The sequence below is a fragment of the Lygodium microphyllum genome, chromosome 16, assembly GCF_053477565.2.
Source record: "Lygodium microphyllum isolate KBCC chromosome 16, Lygodium_microphyllum_v1.1.10, whole genome shotgun sequence".
NCBI classification, from domain to species: Eukaryota; Viridiplantae; Streptophyta; class Polypodiopsida; order Schizaeales; family Lygodiaceae; genus Lygodium; species Lygodium microphyllum.
Window position 1 is genome coordinate 134,079,422 of NC_141150.1, and position 25,460 is coordinate 134,104,881.

General features: G+C 40.0%; 1 protein-coding gene across 10 annotated transcripts in view; it reads left to right on the top strand.

The window, feature by feature from the left end:
* Positions 1-8,119: 8,119 nt before the first annotated feature.
* LOC148023463 (type I inositol polyphosphate 5-phosphatase 2-like) overlaps positions 8,120-25,460 on the top strand; it is a 65,019-nt gene continuing 47,678 nt past the window's right edge. For 3 of the 10 annotated variants that reach the window (XM_087696435.1, XM_087696434.1, XM_087696436.1), the window contains exons 1-10: positions 8,950-9,415; positions 9,628-9,775; positions 10,165-10,270; positions 10,371-10,475; positions 10,687-11,203; positions 11,386-11,607; positions 11,846-12,036; positions 12,127-12,235; positions 12,435-12,571; positions 12,797-12,948. In XM_087696435.1, the coding sequence (XP_087552561.1) occupies positions 9,383-9,415; positions 9,628-9,775; positions 10,165-10,270; positions 10,371-10,475; positions 10,687-11,203; positions 11,386-11,607; positions 11,846-12,036; positions 12,127-12,235; positions 12,435-12,571; positions 12,797-12,948 (1,720 nt within the window). In that variant the 5' untranslated portion in view covers positions 8,950-9,382. Of the gene's footprint in view, positions 8,261-8,949; positions 9,416-9,627; positions 9,776-10,164; positions 10,271-10,370; positions 10,476-10,686; positions 11,204-11,385; positions 11,608-11,845; positions 12,037-12,126; positions 12,236-12,434; positions 12,572-12,796; positions 12,949-13,254; positions 15,158-23,652; positions 23,728-25,460 lie in introns of those variants that run through there. The other 7 variants (XM_087696433.1, XM_087696437.1, XM_087696431.1 and 4 more) reach the window with 7 other exon arrangements.

Sequence of the window (25,460 nt, forward strand, 5' to 3'; positions counted from 1 at the left end):
CAGAATGGTGTTGTGGAACGCAGGAATCGTACCATTGTGGAGATGGCAAGATGCATGCTAAAGGGCAAGGGATTGCCTAACCATTTTTGGGCTGAAGCTGTTAATACTGCAGTCTACATTCTAAATCGGAGCTACACAAAGGCTCTCAAGGGAAAAACACCTCATGAGGCTTACACTGGTAAGAAACCATCTGTTTCACATTTCAGAATTTTTGGATGTGAATGTTATGCACATGTTCCAGATGAGAAGAGAAACAAGTTACAACCAAAAAGCAGAAAATGTATCTTCTTGGGTTATAGTGATGAGCAGAAGGCTTACAAGTTATATGACCAAGAGGCAAAGAAGATCATCGCGAGCCGTGATGTGGTGTTCAAGGAGGAGCCGCATACAGTGGAGGAGGAGAAGGCAAGGTCTTCCACTTTATCATCAAGCGAAGAAGTAGTCCACTATGAACCTGTCCCGAGAGCTATCCCTATCCTTAAGGAGGAGGAAGCATCATCTTCAGATGATGAGGAAAAAGTTCACCAACCTGACATCACCCCACCGGAAAAGCCATTGCCGCGCTGGGTGAAGCAGCTCTATGACCACAATAATCCTATGCCTGCATCTGTTGAGGAGAAGGCAGACGGACCAAGGAGGTCTCAGAGAATAGAGGAGCAAAGGAGGGCTTCTGCTCACATAGTCAACATGGCCTTGATGGTTGAGATTATGAGAGAAGTAAAGGAGCCAACTGACTTAGAAGAAGCACTTGCAGATCCATCATGGAAGGCTGCTATGCAGGCAGAGTATGACAGCATAATGAAGAATGACACTTGGGAGCTAGTGGATCGGCCAGCAAAGCGGAAGATTATTGGCACCAAGTGGATCTGGAAGGTAAAGTACAAGGCTGATGGTACCTTAGAAAAGTACAAAGCTAGACTAGTTGCCCAAGGATTTTCACAAGTTGAAGGGTTTGATTTTCAAGAGTCATTTGCCCCAACTGCCAGAATGACCACTATTCGCACGGTACTTGCAGTGGCTGCCCACAAGAAGTGGCCAGTGTACCAAATGGATGTTAAGTCAGCGTTCTTAAATGGTGACCTCAAGGAGGAGGTGTACGTGGCTCAGCCACCAGGGTTTGAGGCCCCCCATTCTGAGAACAAAGTGTGTAAACTGAAGAAGGCATTGTATGGGCTGAAACAAGCCCCCAGAGCATGGTACCAGCGGATAGATAGGTTCTTTTTAAACCTAAACTTCAAAAGATGTGCCTCAGATGCTAACTTGTATGTTTACAGGGATGGTAAAAAGTCTGTAGTGATTGTCCTATATGTGGACGACCTTCTTATTACAGGTGACTATGAAGATATGATCAACCAAACTCGAAAGGCTTTGAGTTTTGAGTTTGAAATGACAGACTTGGGCTTGCTGCACTATTGTTTGGGGATTGAAGTCTGGCAAGAGCCAGGAAAGATCTTCATCTCTCAAAAGAAGTATGCATGGGAGATCTTGAAGGCATTTGGCATGACCGAGTGCAAGGAGATAGCTACACCTATGGAGGTGAATGTAAAGTTATCCGTTGAGGATACATCAGCACTAGCAGACATTGGGAGGTATAGGAGGTTGGTCGGCAGTCTAATCTACTTGTGTAACACCAGACCAGATATCAGTTTTGCTGTTGGTGTTTTGAGCAGGTTCTCAAACAAACCTCATGAGAGTCATTGGAAGGCTGGGATGCGGGTGCTCAGATACTTGAAGAAAACTCTTGACTATGGTATCACATACAGTTTCGGAACTTCTCTTGTGGGGAACTATGACTCAGATTGGGCAGGAGACATTGATTCCAGGAAGTCAGTTTCTGGTTATTGTTTCTCTTTGGGTTCAGGAATTTTCTCTTGGATTAGTAAGAAGCAACCAACAGTGGCATTGTCTTCTACCGAAGCAGAGTACAAGGCAGCTTGTTTTGCTGCATGTGAGGCCGTATGGTTGAGAAGGATTCTATGGCATATGGGAGTGCAGGATGAAGAACCAACTGTGCTGAGATGTGACAATCAGAGTTGCATCGCCATTGCCAAAAATCCAGTGTTTCATGCACGCACCAAACATATAGAGATCCAGTATCACTATGTGCGTGATTTGATGGAGGATGGGATAGTGGAATTGGTCTACTGTCCAACAGAGGAGAATGGAGCAGATATCTTCACCAAAGCACTTACGAAGGATCTGCTTCAAGTTCATCTTCAGAGACTCGGCATTGGGCCGAGGAGATAGTTCACCTATGGGTGGACATTGAGGGGGGGTGTTAGATATGATCAATGCCCCACCCCTCATTAGGTGCTACCAATGATCCATGGTGCTCAAAGTTGTAAGGCCCCCATTATGAGGAGAAGCCAAATGTGAGCCCGGACATTGGTTGAGTCCTGACTTGTATATCAGATGAGGTCTATGTGACCGGATGGCAAAAAGGTGACTGTTGTGGGTCTAATCTTTGGGTTAGACGGAGTGGTTAAGCTGGTAGCAACTCGAGGCACATTGCATTGAGTTGCGTGGTAAGGGAGTTAAAAGGGGCCCTCGATGGTAAAGGGAATATTCCCTGGAATATTCCCTGGCCGACTAGTGGAGGCTCATATGGTAGGTCGGTCAGCAGGCCGACCTAACGACCTTCGCGGGCTATAAAAGCTAAACCCCTTCGCAGCCATCTGACACTCATCTTTCACCCAGTCAGAGTTGTTGTTCCAGCTAGCCTTAAGCTCTTCACCTATCTTCTGTCTAGATCGCCATCTAAGCTTCATTTAGTGGAAGCGCACGGGTGGACAGAGCCATCTTTGTATCAGTTGTTTGGAGTTAAAGAATTTTACTGATTCTCCTCTTATCTGTTGTGTACTCTCTATCTCTTTCTCAGATTCTGTTCGCTGCGCCGTGTAATATTTTACAGGGATGACCGCCCAAAAGGGATTTAGGGTTTTGTATATAAAGTTGAAAAGTGAATTAGAAGCTCATTTTTGTGTATGGCCAAAAGTAGCTCTCCTATTCTTCTTCTTCTTGCTTGCTTGAGCTTGTGCTTGAGAGAGGGAGTGTGAGGGAGTGAGTGTGTAAGGGTGAGGGACCGTGGTGGAGAAGCTCTCCTCTCCTCTCCTCTCCTCTCCTCTCTTCTCTTCTCTTCTCTTCTCTTCTCTTCTCTTCTCTTCTCTTCTCTTCTCTTGCTTGTGGCAATGGAGCTTGGAGCTTGAGTATGGAGCTTGGAGCATGGAGCAAAGAGTCAAGGAGCAAGAAGAACTCATTCAACATCTTCTTGCTGACTTAAGAAAAGAATAAGCTGGTAAAGGAAACCTTGGTCACAACAGAGACGAAGAGAAGGAAAAGATCTTTTGAAGATGACATTGGAGAATCTACTATTAGCACGTATTCAAGAAGGTGAAACTAAATGAGTTTAACGATAAAAAGAAGACAGGAGAAGATTTGGAAGCATGGCTTAAAGAGCTTGAACATTTCTTCACACTATGGGAATTTTTTGAAGAATCAAAAGCCAAGATTGCGATTCCATAACTATGCAATGTGGCAAAGCTATGGTGAAAGTCCTATATGCAAACTAGAACTCAAGTTGACCCTATCACATGGGAGGAGTTTTGTATGTAGGTGGAGAAGAGGTATTGTTCTCCTCACTACAATATGGAAAAAAAAGAAGGAATTTTATCATTTCAAGCAATTTGAAGAGGATAAGCATGATCTTTTTGTTGATGACTATTTAAAATTTTTCTTATAGCTCCATAAGTATGCTCTTGAAGTGACTAAAGATGCCCTGAAAAGCAAGTTCATTGAAGGATTGAAGGAGGACTTGGGAAATTAGGTCAAGGGATTAAGTTGTACTAATTTTCTTGATGCTATTGTAAAGGCAAAGAATTATGAAAAGATACAGAAATACAACAAAAGAAAAACAACGAATTTCTCTAGTCTATGGATTTTAACAATAGTAGAAGCCAGAATACGATGTAGAGAGGGCCTATACAAGGTTCTCAAAAAGAACCAATCTAGAATTAGAATATCTTCAACAATAATAATCAAAACAAGAGACAACCTCTTCAATGGTAGCAAGATTTTTATGTACTTGACATGGAAAAGAGATGTGATAATTGAAATGGATTGGTTAATAGAAAATTATGCCTTAATTGATTATGAAGAGAGATCTTTTAAAAAAATTTAAAAAGATAAAAAAATTCATAAAATTTAGGGAAGGGAGAGATATTGCAAATCTTTGATCATTTCAGCCACAAAACTTTTAAGGGGAATCAAACAAGGATGTGAGACCCTTTGCTAGAGAGTTAAAGCCAGATGAGATAGAGAGGGATCTTGAATATATAGAGAAATTGTTAGATGAATACAATGATGTTTTTTTAAATGATCTGCCATGTATGCCTCTAAACCAGTTGACCATGCTACAAAGTTGTATCCAAGAACAAAACCCTACTCTAGAGTACCTTATCAGTTCAATATAGAAGAGTTGAAGTAAACCGCAACTTGACGATCTCTTACGAAAGGGATTTATCAAACCCAATGTATCTCCTTGGGATGCTTTTGTATTGTTCCAAAAGAAGAAGGATGGGACATATAGACTTTGTATTGATTACAGAGGTCTTATTAAGCAACCATAAACAATAAATATCCCCTTCGATATATTGATGCTTTATTGAGCCAATTAAGTGGTGCAAAGTTTTTTTTAAAAATAGACTTATGATCGGGTTACCAAAAAATTCTTATAAAGTCCAAGGATATTCCAAATACAGTATCATTATACAAATTCATAGTTCTAGCTTTTGGACTAACTAATGCACCAACTACATTCATGTGTTTGATAAATAACATTTTTCATTCACATCTTGATGAACTCATTCTTGCATTCTTGGATGATATATTTGTATATTCTAAAGATCATCAAGAACATGAGATACATCTTAGAAAAACTCTCCAAATTTTAAGGGAACATAAACTTTGTTCTAAACAAAGTAAATGTTTCTTTGCAAGAGATAAGATTGTTTATTTAGGAAGAGTTATATCTAAAGAGAGAATTCATATAGATCTAGAGAAAGTAAAGACTATTGTTGATTTTCGCATGTATCAAAATGTGTGAGAGATGTGAGAAGCTTCTGAGAGAATTCATTTTCTATATTTTTCTAAAATAGATTGTACTTTAACTGAACTGACTAAGAAAACTAAACCTTTTGTTTGGTCACATGCATGATGGAAACCTTTGAAATGTTGAAACGGAAAGTGGTTGAAGGTTAGATATTAAAAATTCTTGAGATGGAAAAACCTTTTGTATTATCTTATAATGCCAATGGGGAGCAATTAGGATGTGTATTGACAAAAGAAGGGAGAGTAATAGCTTATGAGTCTTGGAAATTAAGGTGCCATGAGAGATGAACTATCATGTATATGACTTAGAACTTACTACTGTAGTTCATGCTCTAAAACATTGGAGACATTTATTACTTGGTATAAAATTTGAATTGAGAACTGATCATCAAAGTCTACAATACATTTTTACTCATCCTTTGCTAAATAGTTGACAAAAGAGATGGTTGCAATTGTTATGTGAATATGACTTTGATATTAAGTATGTATTTGGATAGGAAAACAATGTTGTTGATGCTTTAAGTTATAGATCTATGTGTAATAGTTTATCTATTATATGAAATGACTTGATTGATGATGTATGATTTGAAGTACAGGATGATCTTATGTATTCTAAAATCACGTTGTTCTTAAATAAAAATTTGGGATAAATGTATGATGGGACGTTTCATATACTTAAGGAAAATCTTTACTATATGAATCACTTGTGTATTCTTACAACTTCAAAATTTAAGAAAGAAATTCTTAGGGAATGCCATAACTTGTCTTTCTCTACTCATTCTAGATTTTCAAAGACTTACAACAAAGTCAAGAACTCATTGTTTTGGCCAGGGATGAAGAAGTACATTAAAACATGTGTGAAAAAATGTTTGAAGTGTCAACAACTAAAAGTTGAAGGGTGAAATGCAACCATTGGATATACTTGATCAAAAGTGGGAATCCATATCTATGGATTTTATCACTAAGCTACTTGTTGTTAGGGGAGGGTATGGCACTATCTTTGTGGTAGTGGATAGACTCACAAAAATGGCACATATCTTTCCCATGAAAAGATTGACATAGCTTTAAATGTAGCTAAATTGTTTGTGAAAGAAATCTTTTGTTTGCATGGCATGCCCGAAAGTATTGTTTCTGATAGAGATTCAAATTTTAGAGTCTAACTTTGGAAAGTCGCATTTAAAGCCATTGGAACTGGATTAAGGATGAGTGTTGCATTTCATTCACATGCTGATGGAGAGACAAAGAGAGTGAGCTAGGCTTTAGAGACATGCTTACAATGCATATAAATGAAAAACAAAACAACTTGACTGAATATTTGGCCTAAATTGAATTTGTATACAATAGTTCATGGCATGCATCGATTAAAATGACTCTCTTTGAAGCAATGTATAGTTACAATTGGGTGACTCATGTTCATTTCTTTGATGCTTTAAATAGAGTAGGAATTTCAAAATAAATACTTGACACAATGGATGAGGAATTAAAAAGAATGAAGAAACACATTAAAGCGGTATAACTAAGGCAAAATAAATATTGTGACAAGAAAAGGAGACCACTAGAGTTTATTTTGCAGGACCATTCAAAATTCTAAAGAAGATTGGTTAACTTATACATAAACTCGAATTGCCATCTCATGTCAAGGTTCATCTTGTTTTACAAGTGAGTTTATGGAAAACCATGTTGCTAACTCTAATCATGTTTTGCAAGATAAGTTTAGATTACAAGAATATGAAACATTGAAGCTTGAATCAAAATAAGTATTAGATCATAAAGTTAGACATCTTAGAGGTAGAGATATTGTGGAGGTGTTGGTGAAATGGGATACATATCCTATATAGGATGCAACTTGGGTTCATCTAGATAGTTTGAACTACAAGAATATCCATCTTTCCAACTCTGAGGATAGAGTTTTTGGGAGAAGAGAAGAAAATGATATGCCCTAATAAAGTCATATTGAACTTTTTTTTACATGTGTGTAGATAGTATTTGAAAATGATTTTTAGATTATTTTTTTTGTTTTGAAAAATGTTGGTAATGGTAAATTTTTGGTCAAATTTCTTCTAACTTTTAGACATAAGGCCTATTTTAGAAGCTAATTTTTTATCAGACAAAGTAGAATTTGGTCAAAGTTCCTTCCCACGAGGTTCAAAGAGGAGATCGAGGAGAATATTTTGTCATCTCACGAGCTCGATCCAATTCTTCATTGTTTTGGAGATTTGAGCCTTCGAAAATAAAAAATAAAAAAAAATTGATAGTTAAAAAAACATATTATTGTGCTTTTTGGTTTTTGGCATGTTTGTATACAAGTGATGATTTGGGAGGATCGTGTTAATTTTGGCACATGCTTTTCTTGGGAAACATGCTATTCTTGGAAAATCCTATTTTGGACATGTAAAGCCGTTTTGGTAGAAAAAGCTAAATGAATAGTCATATTCATTATCTTCATATTCTAAAATTTGAGATTGAAACTGTGAATGTGATTGCGATCAAGATTGTGAGTGAGAGTGAGATTATGATTCTTTTCATGTACATGAAATCAACTTGGGGGTGGTCGAGAGGTTCGAGCTCCGCATCGAAGTGTAATTTTTGATTGTGTTATCTATTGTTCCTTTGTTTCCTTCAAACTAAAATGCAGGTTTCTCTTTTTTTTGTCTTCTACTTACATCTCTCTTTTGAAAATTGTGTTGATTTTTATTAAATTATGATGACTAGTCGTGTTACATGATGGGTAGGAGTAACAAGGGTGGGCAGCCATGAAATCAATGAGTGCATAAGCATGAGGCATGCACATCAAGGGTGGGTGGGTGTGGAGGCAGAAAGTGAGTGGATACGAGAGGAATGAGTGGGCAAGGGCTTGTGGTAGTGATGAACTTCACACACACACACAAAAGGTGGGAGAGAGAGAGAGAGAGGGGGGGGGGGGTGAAAGAATTGCAAGAGAAAAAAGGTGCTAAAGAGATGGGATATAAATGGATAGAGTTAGGGGGGAGACAAAAGAGAAAAGAGAATCCTAATGTCCCCAAGTCTAATATGTGGGGTACAATTGACCTAGCATTCTTTGCATGTCAGTAATTTTTTTCTGAACACTTGGCACTTGTTAGAAAGAGTCTCTTTTTGCACGCAAATGGTACTACAATGGATGCGAGATAGTAGGGTAAGGGGGCCAACTATAGAACACCTAAGGAAAAAGATGTATTTTTTCAGGGGGGGATTTTCACATTTTGCAATGTTTTTGAGATTTGAATATATAAGCATGTAAGGGATATCAAGAGGAATTGAACAAGTCTAATATTGAATTTGTTATTATAAATATATTTTATATAATTTAAAAATATAATTATGGGATGTAAGAGTACACTTGAGAACAAGTAATGTAACACTTTTTTTCAAATCAATGAGTAACTACTAACACCTAACCAAGATTCTCAACATGTTCCTCTTTTTTTTATCACACATCACTAGTCCCAAAGTGTTTGCCTTTTAACACCGGTTTCAAAATTGGACCCCTTATCGTGGTAATGGGAGATTTTTGCACCGCCTTTAGTAACTTTCCTTCAATGTGCAAAGTTGAGAAGAAGAAACACATTTAAAACCGTGGGAAAAGGGGAAGTATGCCCGTGTAAAACCCTTTAAGCTTTCCAATGTGAAAGAATGGATAGACTCCAAATCCTTGTCCGGTCGTCAAAGGAGAGTTACTGGGCCCCGCCCCCCCGTCCCGCGTAAAATTACTCGTTTCCATCTCTCTCTCTCTCTCTCTCTCTCTCCTGCGCGCGCGCGCTTACCTTTTCTCAGTTCACGAAAGGCTGAGGCCGGCGCCATGCAATTTCCTTACAGCCTCTCTTACATGCATTTTAGGTGTAAAAGCATGTTTCTGTAGTTTGATCGACACAACTTTCAAACTTTCTCTTACATACTCCATCCTCCAACGTCCTCCTCACTCCATCACCCGCCACGCAATACACGTATCCCCCCTACCTCCTTCCTCTGTTTTTCCATCCCATTCTTCTCCCATTTGAACGCATACAGCTTACAACCGTGTATCTCACAACCCTTTATATGGCTAGCCTGCTGCTGCAAACCATCGTTTGCATCTGTCTTCTACTGTAGCCATTACAAAGTTCGTCGTACCCGTCTTATGTAGTGGCACCAGCTCGGGATTCACTCTAAATTAGCGGTGCGCCTTTAGGGTGCTAATCAATATCATATCGATAATTGATTGCAGTGCAACGCGCGCCCGCGAGAGAGAGAGAGAGAGAGAGAGAGATAGAGAGAGAGAATGAGGAAGATCCGAAACAAGAAACTGGCACAGGTAGAGAGTACTGCCTTATCGTTCGAAACATATGGGATAGTAATCTGTGCGCTCTAGACGTGTGACTTTATTGTAGACGTGTTATGTTCTGAGATAAGAAAAGGAGGCAAAAGCTTCTAAGTTCTATGTGTGTGTGTATGTGTTAGTGCGTGCGTCTGTGCGTGGCACACACACATATTAATTTCGGGAGATATTTCATTAATTTGTGACAGATTGGGCAGATCCTGTGGCCTGACAAGCTTAGAGTGATCAAGTGTGTCTCCTTCAACCGAGAGGATTTTAGTGCAGATGAGCTGGAAGAAGATTCCGATTCTAGTACGACAGACTCCTTAACGTCGAGATTCGAGAACAGCTGCGACTGTAAGTCTCTATAGTTGCTTATAGTGTGAGTCGTGACCTTGATTATTCAATCTTAGTCGGTCAGCTTTAATCAGAAGTCGTCATCTCATGGAGATGAGCTTTGATTTTTCAATCTTAGTCAGTAGGTTTTGATCACTGACTCATAATTTAGAGGAAATTAATCGTCCTGCTAGCGTTGATTAGCAAGCAAGACTTAAACTCACTTGATTAAGGAACTAATAAACTTGACACTCTATCGATTAAGCTTTGGGAAATGTTTGAAACTTGATCACTTCCTTGATTTCAGAATAAAGCAGCTTAAACGTATACAGTTGATCGAACATGTATTAGGCCAGCTCAAATCGAAAAACTTTTTAGAAGCTCAGCTCTGATTACGGCATAATTTGCAGCATCGCCTGAGATATCTTATGATCATAGAGAAGCTTCTGGGAAACCCTTAGAACGAGGACTGTCGGAAATCCTTCGATTGCATTGGACTCAAACACAAGAACTCAGGTCAGCCAATACGCATCCGATGCAGTGGAATTCATCTTCACACAAACTCTCAATTCACCATTCTTTGTTAAGCTGATCATTTGCACTCAATGATTGACAGATTAGCTGTGGGCACATGGAATGTAGCTGGGAAATTCCCACCTTCTAATTTGTCGTTGGATGATTGGCTTAAAATTGAAAATCCAGCAGATATTTATGTTATAGGGTATGCCGGATTCCCACTCACAGTATAACAACATGGAAGCATCATGTGGAAGCTGTTTTTGTTGATGTGGATAATTAATTCATGCCATTTCTTATACGTACTATAATAGTCAAGTGAGCTTGTTGGATTGCAACTTCGCTCTTGAGACTATGAATCTGTAATACTGCTTTCCTCATGGCCAACATATTATTGCTTACAATTTTTAATGCAGGTTTCAAGAGGTAGTCCCTTTGAATGCGGGCAATGTACTGGGTGCCGAGGACACACGCCCGACTGCCAAATGGGAGAGCTTGATACGCCAGACATTGAGCAAAGCACGAAACCCAGTTCATGCACAAACTTCCAAAATATGCCGAACCACTCCTTGCTCACCCTGCAACAGTTCAGTGCTCAGCTCACCAGAAGTCTCGCCCTTGAGGCATCGCAGCAATGCTTTGAGGAATCCCGTTCGAGACGAGGAAGAACATTCCATGGACAATTTATCAACCTTGCAACACTCTAGCTCTCAAGGTTCTTCATCAGTGCAGTCTCATGTGACCAACAGTAAGCAACAATTGAATCAAGTTTACAGCAATGGAGAACAACTAGGGCTGCACCGGTCCATAGACAGAACAGAGTCTCAACCAGCAAATCGGTTCACAAAGCTTGCAAACCCTCAAAATGGTGATGCCAGAGCTACACCTCAAGGGGTTCAGCTTCATGGAGCACTAGATACCAAATGTGTCGAAGTATGTAAGGACACATGTTAGTTTTTCTAGTTATAAGATATGCTGCTGAGCTTGGGATTGTCACTTAGCTTGAGGTTGTTTGCCTTTGTTTCGAAAAAAGAAATGCTTTATCATGCCTGCAACTACGTGTTTTGTCTGACCTAGTCTTGCCTTACTACTTCCGATACATTTGGGTGATGCAGCAGGAAACAGAAGTCGAACATTTCAGGTCTAAGCTATACCCCACAATATTGCTTGAGCGGAGCCGAAAGAAGCAAAAAGTTGAGGAGTATGTGAGGGTGGCAAGCAAGCAGATGGTGGGCATTCATGTATCAGTATGGCTGAGGAGAAAGTTCAGGCAGCATATAAGAAGCATTCGAGTTTCTACAGTTGGAATTGGCCTTATGGGCTACCTTGGAAACAAGGTACCACTTGATTCTTATTTATGTTTGTGATTCATCACATTAGATGATGAACATTTGATAAGATTGTGTGAAGAATACCAGTGAAAGCACATCTAAGCATTACTTTATCAAATACTGCAGATTTTTGATTGGCATGCCTACCAAAGGACTGGTACTGCATGGGCAAATAAGCTAATATAGACCTGATCAATTTACAGCCACTCACAAAAAATTGAAAGGTTTTCTTTTATTTTCACAGGGTGCTGTGTCAGTAAGTTTGATTCTTTACCAGACAGCCTTTTGCTTCATTTGCACGCATTTATCCCATGGGGGAAAAGAAGGGGATCAGCTGCGCCGGAATGTAGACGTGCTCGAAATACTTAAGCGCACACGCTTCTCTTCTTCAAAGGAGCATAATGAAATCTTACCCAAAACAATAGGGGAGCATGAGTAAGTCTTATATACTTTACTGATAATATATGTTTTTTAAACAACAGGTCGTGCTGTCAAACTCTTTGTAATGCATTTGAATGCTGACAGACATGTGATCATGCTGGGCGACTTGAATTACCGGATAAACTTGTCTGATGCAGAGGCTCGAATGCTTGTTACGCAAAGGAAATGGCAAACACTACTTCAAAGTGATCAGGTAACGGCATGATGAGTGATGGCTTTCACAACTCTTTTGAGTTTGTAACATGGTCCTTGCTGCTGCACGTACATATGCATTATATGAGCAACCTCAATTTCAAGAGGTCTAGATGCAGTATAAAAATGTAAGTCATGAAATTTTATAATTGAAGTTCTCAAGAAATCTCAACATAACTCTTACCATCCTTGTGGTGCAGCTCAAAAAGGAAATTCACCGAGGAAAAACATTCGAGGGATGGTTTGAAGGGCCTATTTGCTTTGGGCCAACCTACAAATTTGAGATCGATTCAGACAAGTACACAACTACTGGCGAGAACTCAAGGACACCTGCTTGGTAAGCCAGTCCTGATTCCTACAGGCTACTGCTCATATTATGTGAAAGTAGAGAATCATATTCTAACTGCATATTAATCCATTGTGTCATGTAGAAATAATGAAGCTACAACATATCCCGATTCTGATTCCCCATGACCTCTCTCTCACTTATCAAATTTAACATGCGCATGCCTGTACCTTACTGCCTTGCCACTCTTGAAAGTACATTTTTAATTATTGCCAGGTGTGATCGTATTCTTTGGTCTAGTAAAGGCCTCAAAATTCTTTCTTATGGGCGTACTCCCTCAACACTCTCTGATCACAAGCCTGTGAATGCTATGTTTCTAGCCCAAGTTGAAGTACTCTCAGAAAACAAGCTCATGAAAATGTTACAAGGTACCTACCAAACTTTTTCCAAAAAGGTAATAAGTGGGTTTTTAAAAAAACATAATCTATCGCGATTGCATACCAGAAAGCGATGTTCAGTAAATTTTGTTTTCTATTCATGGAAAGCAAAAGCTCAAATTCTGACAAAATGTTGGAAGATACAATGAGCATTCATGCTTCGAAAGGTTGCAGGAAGTCGGAAGTCATGGACCTATCATCTATGCATTCAAGTCACGAGTCCGCACATGTGACATTTTTTGATAGCTTGCATAGATTTTGGCCTAACGTGACCTGAACATGACCGCTGGTTTTCAGATTTCAAATGTTAAGACACATTTCCGGGATGCCATACTGGTTACCTCCAATTCTGAGAAATAATATGATATATAGTTGACGCCATTGATCAGTTTTACACATTGACATGTCTGGCTGCTGCTGTTACCTCACACTTTCACGTGCACGACCTGCTGGATGACCTTTTCGCATTTCAGGGTAAAATAGCCCACTGATTTAGAATATGTCTAATCTGATTCAATTCAAAAATCGGAGCCTGATTTCTGAGCCTTCAAAGTGCTTCTCCCTATTAATTCCCTTGTCCACTCTCTGATAAAAATCTTAAATAACCATAAAATGCCGAAGGTGATAAAATGGCCTCATTTGAGGCCTAAAAGCTCTTATCTGACCATAAAAGTGCTCGAACATGCAGGAAATGTGATAATCACAACCTATCCCATTAAGACTGCTGCCATCTCTAACTGGTCAAATTGTATCTGAAGATTGCTACTACGGAAGAGAGAGTGAAGAGGAACCTAGATAGGCTCTAAAAGCTGAGGAATGGCAAGGACTGTTGAAGGAGTATACTGCTGCTAGAAAGGATATTTGAACACTGAGAATCGCAAGGACCAATATAGAAGAGAAACCTATGAAGATATGCTAGGGTTTGTATTGAGGAAACACGGCATTTACGACCAAGTTTGAAACAAAAAGACTCAAATAGAGACAAGCAAAACTCAAACCCTAAACACAAAATGCAAAAATGAATGCCGTAAATGAATGTAAGAGTGTACATGATGCCTAAGGGTAGAGCTATGAAATGTAGGAGAGTGACGATCACGGAAGAGGGACCCCAAGTGCAATAATCACTAGTCAGAGATGAGAGAATGCTGAAAAGGGAAAGGCTAAGTGTGTGGCCTATGATGAGATACTCTAAATACTAAAACACAAAACCAATCCTATGACAAAGCACAAACTGATAACACAGAACATAGTTAGGGTTAGGGTAACTCACAGACAATGAACATAGATAATAATGAAATGAATGACTGTCAAATATATAATGCTTATGCCCCAAACACACTATGCAGAGTGAAGACTATACTACAAACTCTAATATCTTGACGATTAGGAAAGGGGCAATAAGCTGGAGAGTGTGTCGTACTCTGAATGGATCCTGAAATGGAGCAAGGCAGCCCTTGGATATCGAATACCAGCAAATGCAGCCAAGGAAGATTGGATTTGATACAGATGGTAGCACAAGGGAGCGAAAGACTAAAAACACAAGTGAGAAGAGAGAAAACTACAAAAACAATCCATTCAGGCTGGGCAACAGTTGCAAGGAGAGAAAATTGCCAAACACATCTAGCAAAGTTGGGCAACAGCCTACAAGAAAAGGCAATAGCTGAGGAGAGAAAAAATTGTACAGGCGATAGCTCTAGATAGCAAATGTTGGAAGGTTGAAAACATGCACCAGATTGTTGTAGATAGTAACGGACAGCATGGACCGCGATGTCCTCTACATTCAGGGTATGGGCAGCAAGCTAAAAGACTTAAAATTTGCAAAAACAAGATTGGGAAGAGTAGAGGATAGAGTGTCTATTTATAGAAAGTTTGAGAGTCCCCACTTAACTCTCTTAGACTGTCCTCCATTTAGGGTTTTAATTAAAATAAGCCTAAAATAGGTATTAAATAAGCTGTTTTGGGGCTGTCTAGGTAGCTAATGACATTTCTTAGCTCAACACCTCCTTATTGATTCAAAATTGGTCTAGAAAAGTGGGCCAACCTAAAGTTTTGTGTACCCTAAGGTGTCCCACACCAAAGCAACCACTAGGGCATCGAACAAAGGATGCACGTCGTCTGCCCAATGGCCTACCAAGACTACAAAGGTGATGGTTATCTTACCAAGGGAGCCCAAGTGATCACCCTAGAGAGACTATAGCATTAGACCAAGGGTGCACATCGATTGGCCCAAGGGCCTACCAAGTCCTGCAAAGGCAGATGGAATCAACAAAGGGCTTATGTTTTTGTTTTGTTTTTCTTTTTTGAAATACATAAGTAATGGAGGGGCGACGATCCATTAAGTATCAAATAGGGAACAAATACAATACCTAAAAAAACAAGCAAACCTATCCCACACTTTATTAGGATAAGTGCCTGAGGATAATGGAAGTGTGTGTGTGTGTGCCAATCATATGGGGAGTATGTGGGGAGGCAAAAAGGATGATGGTGAGCTTAGCAAGACAAGCAAGGCAAACAAGCAAGCATGGGAAAACTGTCGGGGAGAACTGCCATATGTGCAACGCAATTGATTTGCATAACCGCAAATGGCAAGCCATCTGAGCATGTTCCATTTGGTAATCCTTTATAGCTGAAAGTTCTCCCATGAATACGGTGGATCCAAAGGCGATCACTCATGAAAGGTTGAAAAGGGATAAATGTGCATATATGCACGTTTACATGAATAGAATGCAAATGTATGGGGTAATGCAAAGAAGTATGCAAGATTTCATGTGCATGAAAAATGCGATGTAAGGGTGCCATTGGACAATGTCCTCGCATGGGAATTGTTCACTTGTCCTAGTGTCCTTTTACAATCATGTCATCTTGATAGTGCAGATGAAGCTACAAATGTCCTTAAGTATAATACAAATAATAAATGGTTGAGATGTCTAAAGCTAAACTGCAAATGTTATCGCTGTCACACTGATCGAGAGGAAAAACCACCTCCTCTCAAATTGGAGGGAGAAGCAAGAGAGAAGCACCCTCTCCTTGTTAAGATGAAGAAGTAGAGGAGGGTGGTCCGAGGTAGAATGTACTGTAGGATCAATCAATTGATCGCTTTGGTCAAAATGTGTGAAAAATTATCACTTGAAGGCACAAACTCTAGGCGAATAGTGCCTGGCTCAACCTACTCTCTAGTGAAGTGGAATTGGACTCCCACATGCCACGTCTGAGGTGTGATGCCAGGTTGTTTGCAAGGGCAATGGCACTCTGGCTGTTGTAGTAGATAACTATATGAGAATCACAGGGGACCTGAAGCACATCCATCAACTCCTTAAGTAGATGGCCTTAATGGTACCATCAAAGAGAGTCCTGTACTCATCCTCCACTGTGGAAGCTGCCACCATCTCCTATTTACAGCTTGACCAAGAAATGGGATCTATGCCCAAGGAAAAGAGATAACCGCCATGGGAATGCCGGGTGTCATGATCTCCCATCTAGTCAGAATTGATGTAACCTTACAAGCATAAGTAATGTCCATAAGTCAATTCATAATGAAAAGTACATCGCAAATATCTCAACACATGAAGACAAGTAATCAAATGTAGCATCCTAAGTGCTGAAAAATACTAAGTACACTAATTGAGTATGCTAAGTCTAACCTAGTATGAATCAACCAAACAAGCTTCCCTACAACAAATCGATAGGTGTGTGCATTGAAGGGTTGACCTAGGGTATCCTTCAATAGATGAATAGTGGGATCAAGAGGTGTGGCCACAAGCCGTGTCTAATTTGTGTAATATTGTTCCACTACCTAAAGGGCAAACTTCTGTTGTGAGACACAAATACTTCTCCCAGAATGAATTACCTCCATTCCCAAGAAATAAAATAACAGACCAAGGTTAGCCATCTCAAAGGTAGAACAAAGCTTGGCCTTAATTTTCGCTATGGCAGTAGAATCAGAGCTAATGATAAGTAAATCATCTACATACAACAAGATGTAGCTGACCCCCGTGCATGTAGTGCGTATGTAGAGATTTGAATCATAGGGGGTAGAATGGTATCCATGATTTTGTAAGAACTCGTCCATCCTTTGGAACTAAGATCTGAAAGATTGCTTCAACCCATAAAGAGCTTTCCACAAACAAAATACCTTATCCAAACGGTTTGTAGAAGGAAACTTGGGTGGTTGCTCCAGATAGACTTCCTTCTCTAGACAACCATTTAGAATGGTGCTCTTTGACACAAGTCACAGATCTAGAGCATGGTAGATGCCTTGGCGGGTGGAAGATGAAGACCAAACTCATGATGACATAGATAAGTAGAGACAAATTGTTACACAAGTAAACTAGGTTCCAAGATGGTAGCTTGGACTCATAAACACAATCTTGTGTAGGACTAACAAAGACAATACACTTAACTGGAAGTACAAAGCATCATGACATTGTATTCATTCCATATGAAAGTGATAGTCAAGTACAATTCTTTATAGAAATTGGGTTTTTCACTCTCCTCATTGTGCATATGGGATTCAGGACAGCTCTTCCTGGGATCATACATCATTTGTCATTTCTCAACATCCCCCCTCAAATGACGAGTTCCTACCCTTGCTGGCTTTTGCCCCCCCTGCATGTAAACATGGACGAGGAGACTAGCTCTTTGGTAGCCTAGTCAAGTTAAGGCTTGAAACTTTACCACTTGGTAGGTTTTGTTACATAAGTAGATCCACTATGGGAACAAATTCCTTAGAACAATCTGTCAGAGTTGTTGATAGTTGCGGAAGCATCTTCTTCTTCTTCTTATTCTTCTTCTTTATTCATGAATTGGTTTTGGTGGTGGTTATTCTGCATCTATTGTGCTCTTCTCTTGTAAAAACATTCACTGGCAATATGGCCAATCTTACCACAATAATGACATGTCATTCGACTTTTGTTGTCAGTGTTGAATACTCGACCTCTTCCCTTAGGTCCAGTAGCTCCTCCTTTGGTGTATAAGAGTTTTTCCCTTGAGATGGTCTCTTTTACATCTTTTCTTTTAAATTTTCTTTTTCCATCAAGCAATGAGTGCTCAATATCTTTGAGTGAGAGACTGGGAACATTACTTAGTGTTGAAACAAGGTTCTCATATGGTTCATGATTAACATTGGCAAGTGGCATTGCTATTGCCTCATCGTCATCAATGTTTTTTTTAAGAGTTGCTAGCTGAGTTTTAAGGCTCTTGAACTTATTGATGTGTACAATCATAGATGAACTGTCTTTTACATCCAACTTATAAAACTACATAGGTAATTTTACATTTGAGTTCTTTGCTTGTGTACCAAAGATATTGTCAAGTTCTTCCCATGCCTTCTTTGCATCCCTAATGTCGAAGATGTGATGTAATACATCATCTGATAGACCCCAAGCAATAATACCTAGAGCTTTGTTGTTCATCTTCTTCCATGCCTTTGTTTTAGGCTGGTCTTCTGCAGTATCTTCTTTCTTGTCATCTACATCTTCTTCCTCATCTTCAAACAAGTCCCACAAGTCTTTCCACATAAGGTGGTACATGGTCTTCTCCTTCCAGGCATGAAAGCCTTCACCATTAAACTTTGCTATTTATTTCACTTCAGTCATCTTACTAGGAGGTCTTACCATGAGAAACTCTTGGACAGTGTCTATCCTTTTACAAGAAGATTGAGATTTACACTGGATTTTATCAATGTGACTTTAAATCATCACACAAACTAAGAATAATCTTTGGAGCATGAATCAGAAGGTGAGTTACTTCTTGAACATGCTATCAAGCACAAGTGAGGGGGCAATGTCAGATCCCACTATGTAGTATCAAAAGATACTATGGTTTTGAAGATGATGATTCTTATTGCTTGACGGTTGATGTTACCCCTTTAGTTTGAAACCCCTACTTGATGTTAAATCAATTAAATATTTGCTGGAAGACTGAGTGTTGTAGCAAATCTTGAATGGTAGGAACTCTACTTGACTGAAATTGAAGAGCTAACAGATTTGTAGTAGCAATGATGTTGTCTTGTTGAGCTTTGATTTCTCCAAATCTTCCAAAGTTTGATGATTGGTCGATGAAATATTTGCTAAACACTGAGTGATTCCTCAGTTCAGAGTGGTAGGAGCTTGAGTGTGCCAAGAGGAGTGAGAAAATGAAGAAAATGGAAGCTTTAAGTAATCTTGGCTATGGCTTCCTGGATTAGGGTTTTGACCCATGCTTGGTTTTTCGCTGATAGTGGATCATTTTGAAAACTTTTTTTATGGAAATGAAGCTCTCTTTATGCTCTATAAAATCTTCATGATCAACGTCTTGATCAATGTAGCTCGTCACATGCAGATTAAATAAACGTAGGCAGGCGCAATTTTAGACAGCAATGGCGAAGTTCAATAATGTTGGGCTAAAGCAGCATCAATGTCGAGACGTGATGTACCACAAAGGTACCTAAAGTCAGAGAAGATTCCCCTAGAAGGAATCATGATGAATAATGGCTTGTAGTGTGAGATCCAGGGGCTCCAAAGTGACTAGATACTGGCTGGCTATGGAGGCCACACATGACAAAATTTGAGAGAAAGGACAATGTTGAGTAGTAGATAGGGCAACACCAAGTTCTTATGTGATGCAAAGAAGCCTTGGGAGTCAAGGAATAAATCTTCAGAAGGGAGCTTGGAGAGATATGCCATGTAGAGAAAGTTATAGAAGCTTTAAAGAAGCTACATGCAGACCTGACTATGGCTGCCAAGGTGGAGCAAGTAGAGATGAGTTGAGAGATGAGCTCATTGAGCTAACTTGAGGTTAAGATGGACTAAGAGAGTAGAGAAGGGAGTCATGCCATGCCCGATGGGATCTGATGCCATGACACAAGTCGTAGATCTAGAGCATGGCAGATGCTATGGCAGGTGGAAGATGAAGACCAAACTCATGATGACATAGACAAGTAGAGACAAACTGTTACACAATTGAATTAGGTTCCAAGATGGCAGCTTGGACTCATAAACACAATTTTGTGTAGGACTGCAAATACAAGACACTTAACTAAAAGTACAAAGCATCATGACATTGTATTCATTCCATATGAAAGTGATAGTCAAGTATAATGCTTTATAGAAATTGGATTGTTCCACTCTCCTCATTGTGCATATGGGATTTAGGACAGCTCTTCTTGGAGCATACATCAATTGTCATTTCTCAACACTCTTGACATCCATCTGGAATAGCGGCCAATCGTGGTGAGCATTAAGTGCAACTAGCAAACGGAAAGATGTCATCCGAGCAGTGGGTGCGAAGGTCTCCTCATAATCAATGCCTTGCTTTTGACAAAAACCTTGCACTGCAAGGTGAGCCTTATACTTGTTAGAGTCTCATCAACCTTTAGCTTGGTCCTAAAAATCAACTTCGTCCCAATAACCTTATTGTGACTAGGATGATCCACCAAGGTCCAAGTCTCATTCCGGGCAATACTATCTAGTTCCTTCTCCATGGCCTCACACCACAGAGGGTCCTAGGGAGCCTCCTGCCAAATGTCCAGCTCAGAATGTGCAATGTAATCAGCCATGAAGACTAAAGCATATGGAGCATGAGGGACAAGTCGAGCAGATCTTCTAGGGCCCTTTGAAGAGTAATCTGGTGGAAGGATCCTTGAATTCTGTATAGTCTATTGATACCAACGAGGTAATAGGTCTCAAGGAGGGGGCTTCGAAGTAGTAGACCTGACTCAGAAGGCATAATGTTTGATGATGTGGACTAAGGTAAGGACTCGGAGTGTGGTGCATAAGATTGCACTATGTCCCCCTCATCAAAGATGACCTTCCTCCTAACGATCACCTTGTTTGCTTGAGGATCAAACAAATGATAAGATTTTGATTAGGAAGAATAACCCACAAAGATCAACTGATTAGCTTGAGGAGTGAGATTTTCTACCTTATCGTCATGCATGTACATGTGTGCATGACTTTCGAAGACTTTGAAGTGGGAAATAATAGACGTCTCGCCAAAGAATGCCTCATAGGGAGTCCATCGAGGGACTGTCACGGTTGGGCATTGGTTGAGGATGTGTAGTGCAGTGCTAACAGCCTCAACCCATAGATGATCAGGAAGCTATGCTACAAATAGCATAGAGCATGCCATGTTCAAGACTGTTCGATTCCTATGCTCTATGACTCCATCCTAGGGAAGGGAATTTGGTAGAGGTGAGTTGGCAAGAAATGCCATGCTTCTGAAGAAACTCAAAAGACTCGTGGGAGATAAACTTGCCACCACTATCACTCCTCATGGTACCTACACAATGTCCAGTTTGGTTATGAACCAGCAGCACCCAAGCATTGAAATAGGTGAAAGCATCAAACTTGTGCTTGAGAAAGTACACCCACATGTATCGAGAGAAATCATCCATTATAAAAAAGAAGCAAAGTGTTCCATTTAAGCTGGTAGTGGGCATCGGGCCACAAAGATCAACATGAATCAATCTCAATGGAGCCTTAGCTCTATGAGTGGATTATTGTGGGAATGGGGTACGGTGCTGCTTACCTAGTTGATATGCTTAACAGATCTCTTGAGATAGTTTTAGGTGGGAAATGCCATCAACCATCTCGCGATGCGACAACTCATAAAGAGAGTTGTATCCAATATGTCCTAAGCGGTAATGCCAGAGATACTCAGTGCTCAAAGGCTCACATGTAGTGGCTAAATCTTGGAAGCGATGGAACTTTGAGTTCTCGATTGTCGGCAACACAGTAAAAGGAAGTGCGACAGGTGATGGAGGCCATTAGGCTATGCCTTATCGCGAGCAATGACTAAACCAGTCTTGTTAGCAGAGTGACTTTGACTACAGTCGATGTAAAGAAGATTTCTCACCCCAACTAACAAAGTTGCTGAACAGACAATAAGTTCACCCCAAGCTGGGGGACATGATAAAAGTCATCCAGCATAGTGAGATCTTGGCCCGCATCAATGGCAAAACTGATGCAACCATAAGCTTGAATCTCGGCCAAGGAGTCGTTCCCTATTATGACTCTCCCACAGCTACATGATGTCTAGTGAGAAAAATGTCATCTGTGTAGGGGTCATGTGATGTGTAGCTTCACTGTTCACAATCCAAGTAGGAGCAGAAGTGCTCTACTGTGACAAGTGGGTCTCTCCAATTGTCTTCTCAGAAGGAAACTTACATATATGGATGAGGTTCGTATCTAATGTCTCTAAAGAGATGATGTGGGCTTCTGCAGACCAGTCTGACAAGCCCTATGGCATTGAGAATGTTGTTCACTGTGATGGTTTACCAGTGAGAGCGTGAGACTGAGCTTTCCATGGCCCCTAAGATTGGTTGCCATCACTCTGCTTCCCTTGCTAGGGGCTACCTTGCTGGGGTGTAGGGGTATGAGACTTTGATTTTGGTTATGTGCCTCTTACCTTTGATCGACACTCATCATCAAAATGGTCAGCCTTCTAACAATGTTTCTTCTTAGGTACATTCTACCACCCTAATTTAAGAGAGGATTGACTTTTCTCTTGGGTCTCACTAGATGAGATCTGAGTGGAATTTTGAGGTTTCTTACCCCTCCCCTTCTGAGAAGCGGCAACAAGGGTCTGTGCTACAGGAGATGCCCCATGAAACTAATCAAACAGTCTAGCATAACCCAAGAGGTGACACTCAAATTCATAGAATGTGGGCATAATGGTCTGTGAGATGACCTGCTGCACAAAGTTAAAGTATTTACTTGGAAGCTTGTTTACTACGAACAGTGTGACCTAGTCATCGAGGGACTTAAGAGCCGCTGTCGTAGAGAAATCAATGAGGAATCTCTGATACTCATAGAACTTGACCTTAAGGTCATCCTTATCATTAATGGTGAAAATTTGAAACTCATGGTCAAGATTAATGCGACGGTTGAGCCGCATAGTGGTCAGTCAAGTGTGCCCAATGCTCTGAGACTAAGTCAAAATGTTGAAGCTGAGAAATAAACTCTGGTAGTAAGCCTTGCATCAGCTCAACTATAGCAGAGACATTATAAGCCTTCCATGAGCGAACGATCTCGTATGAAACAAGTGCAAGATTGAGTTGGGATTCCAAACCTTGCAAAGATTCCGTAGGTTATGGGAGTCTAGGATATGCCTCATCAAATTAGACCAAGTGGTATAGTTAGACCCGTTGAAATGAGTCTTGTCATTGAATGAGTTCTTGGTAGATGAGGAGCTAGAACCATGAGGTGTTAGTGGAGGTGGATAAGTGTCATGAAGGAAAAATACAACATTAATATTTGCACCTTGGATTAATTCCAGCCTTTGTAAATTTAGCTTTAGCCTATATGTACATGTGTGAACAGCCCTTAAGTTTGGAAGAGGGTTAGAATAAAAGGGACTAGAGGCCAAAGGCAAGACATCTTTTTGGATCATTCAATAATCTTGGCTTTACCATTTTCTTGGAGTTAGCTTCTTTCTAGCCTATGAAGCACTCAGCCATGGCCGTCATGTATTCTTGAATCTCCAACCATTAATACATGATGAGGATGTCTTGGTGCAATAGATTTGTTAATTCTTTGTTGTAGCTTAGTTAATTTTCAATTTCAGTTAGATTTCATTCCATGGTTGATTTCTTTCATTACATTGGTATCAGAGCAGTAGCTTAGATCCTTGCAGAAGTCATTTTCAAGTACTAGATTCAGTTTCCTAGGCTAGAGAGAGCAAACCATAGTTAGGAATTTGAGTGACAGGACTTGACAGGACATGAAGATTTCAAACCGGAGTTATATGTGAAGGTCTGCTACAAACAAGGATGAAGATGGTGATTCTTGGCATTACCAAGGGAAGAAATGGAAGGCTCCAGCCAAAATAGCAGGACATGATCAAGATTGAGCCAAAATTTGGGGTAAGTGTACAAACAAATGGTTACAGGACATTTTAACTATGGTTACTTTTGAGAAGGAAGGGTTTCTTCTTCCCTTTCCTCATTTCTTCAAGCTTTCCACAAGAATCCATGGCCAAGACCACATTAGATCTTCTCCTTCTCACTTCTATCATGAGAATGGGTTGGATGACCTCTTCCCCTGCCTCAAGAGCTTCAAGAGGAGTAGCTTATGTAGCTACTTAGCACCATTGCTGATTTCCAGGACGTGAGTATGCACTCACGCTGTTTGCGCCATCTGAACATACTCCTATACTGCATGAGAAATTCAGATTGATGACCTTCTTGATGCATTGCTATTGATCTTCCAACCTTGGACAAGAGATATCTCACCAATTTCTTCAAGATCCTTATCAGTTTGGAGTGTTCCCTCTTCTTCAAAACCCTGGTTATGGAGTTTTATGACAGTTCTGGACAGCACTCAATTTTTTTTCAGATTTCTTCATCAAGATCAAAGGGTTTTTGTTCTATTATACTCCCTGAAGCCTCTACATACATCCTAGTACCAACATTGACCGATCTTGAAGCTTGAAGCTTTGTTGGAGCTTGGATATGGAGATTGCAAACTCTATGTGTAACAGTTTGGGACAGCATTAAAGATTCCTGAAATTTTTAAAGCAATTCATGGGGCTTTTGTGGGCAAAGCATCTCTGAAGCTTCCTCAACCATTCCCCCTCAAGAATCCATCAACATTGGACCGACATTGAAGTGATTGAAGCCAATGGAGGTCTAGGTGTTCAATGGATAGCCTGAAGCTTTTATGCCATTAAATTTTGGCATTCCCTCTCAAATTTCGGGATCTCTTGGACACATTGAAGCCCTCTCTAATACCTATTGCAACCTATTTCAAGTAGAGAAGGTAATTGGTCTTCATCAATCCACATTTGGAGCATTTATGGAGTCATGGAGCTTTCATGGGATTAATGGAGCTAAAGCTTATCAAGGAAGGGATTATCCTTGAATATTGAAGATCTCTTGGACTGATTTTAGTTGGATTATCAAGCTCAGCCCACCTATGTCAAGCATTATGGATTGAAGGTCATTCCATCAACAATGCTCTTCTCCAATCAATCAAATGAGGTACTCTAATCACTCTTAATTTCTCTTTACATCCAATTGTTGCTGATCTCATTTCCAATTGCTGAAGAGAAATAAGAGGATTAAATGAAGCTTTCATTCATAGCCTAATGCATTACATGAAGCCTATAGGTTATCTCAGTCATTGTCTTTACTAAACCTCTTCAATTTACTGGAATGGCTATCTCTAAATGTCTCAAACTCTTCCATAATGAATGAGCATTACCCATCTACTTCCATTCATTGAAATCAGTAATTTCTTGAGCTTCATTACTCAATCTTTTATTGCCTAACCCTGACATGAAATTGATTGCCTATTTTGCCTCTTGATCATAAGAAAATCATTACCCAATTGGTAAGTGAGAAAAACTTTGTAAGCAGTGAGTCACTGCTGAGGTAAATACCTCTCCACTTCTCATTTACATTTCAGCCTTTTCAATTTCAATCTTGCATATCATGAAAAAGGGCAAATGAAAGGCAATTGTATTTCCTTCCTATTCCATGCATATCATACTGATTTTTAGAGCTAGAATTCACTTGCCATGTACTT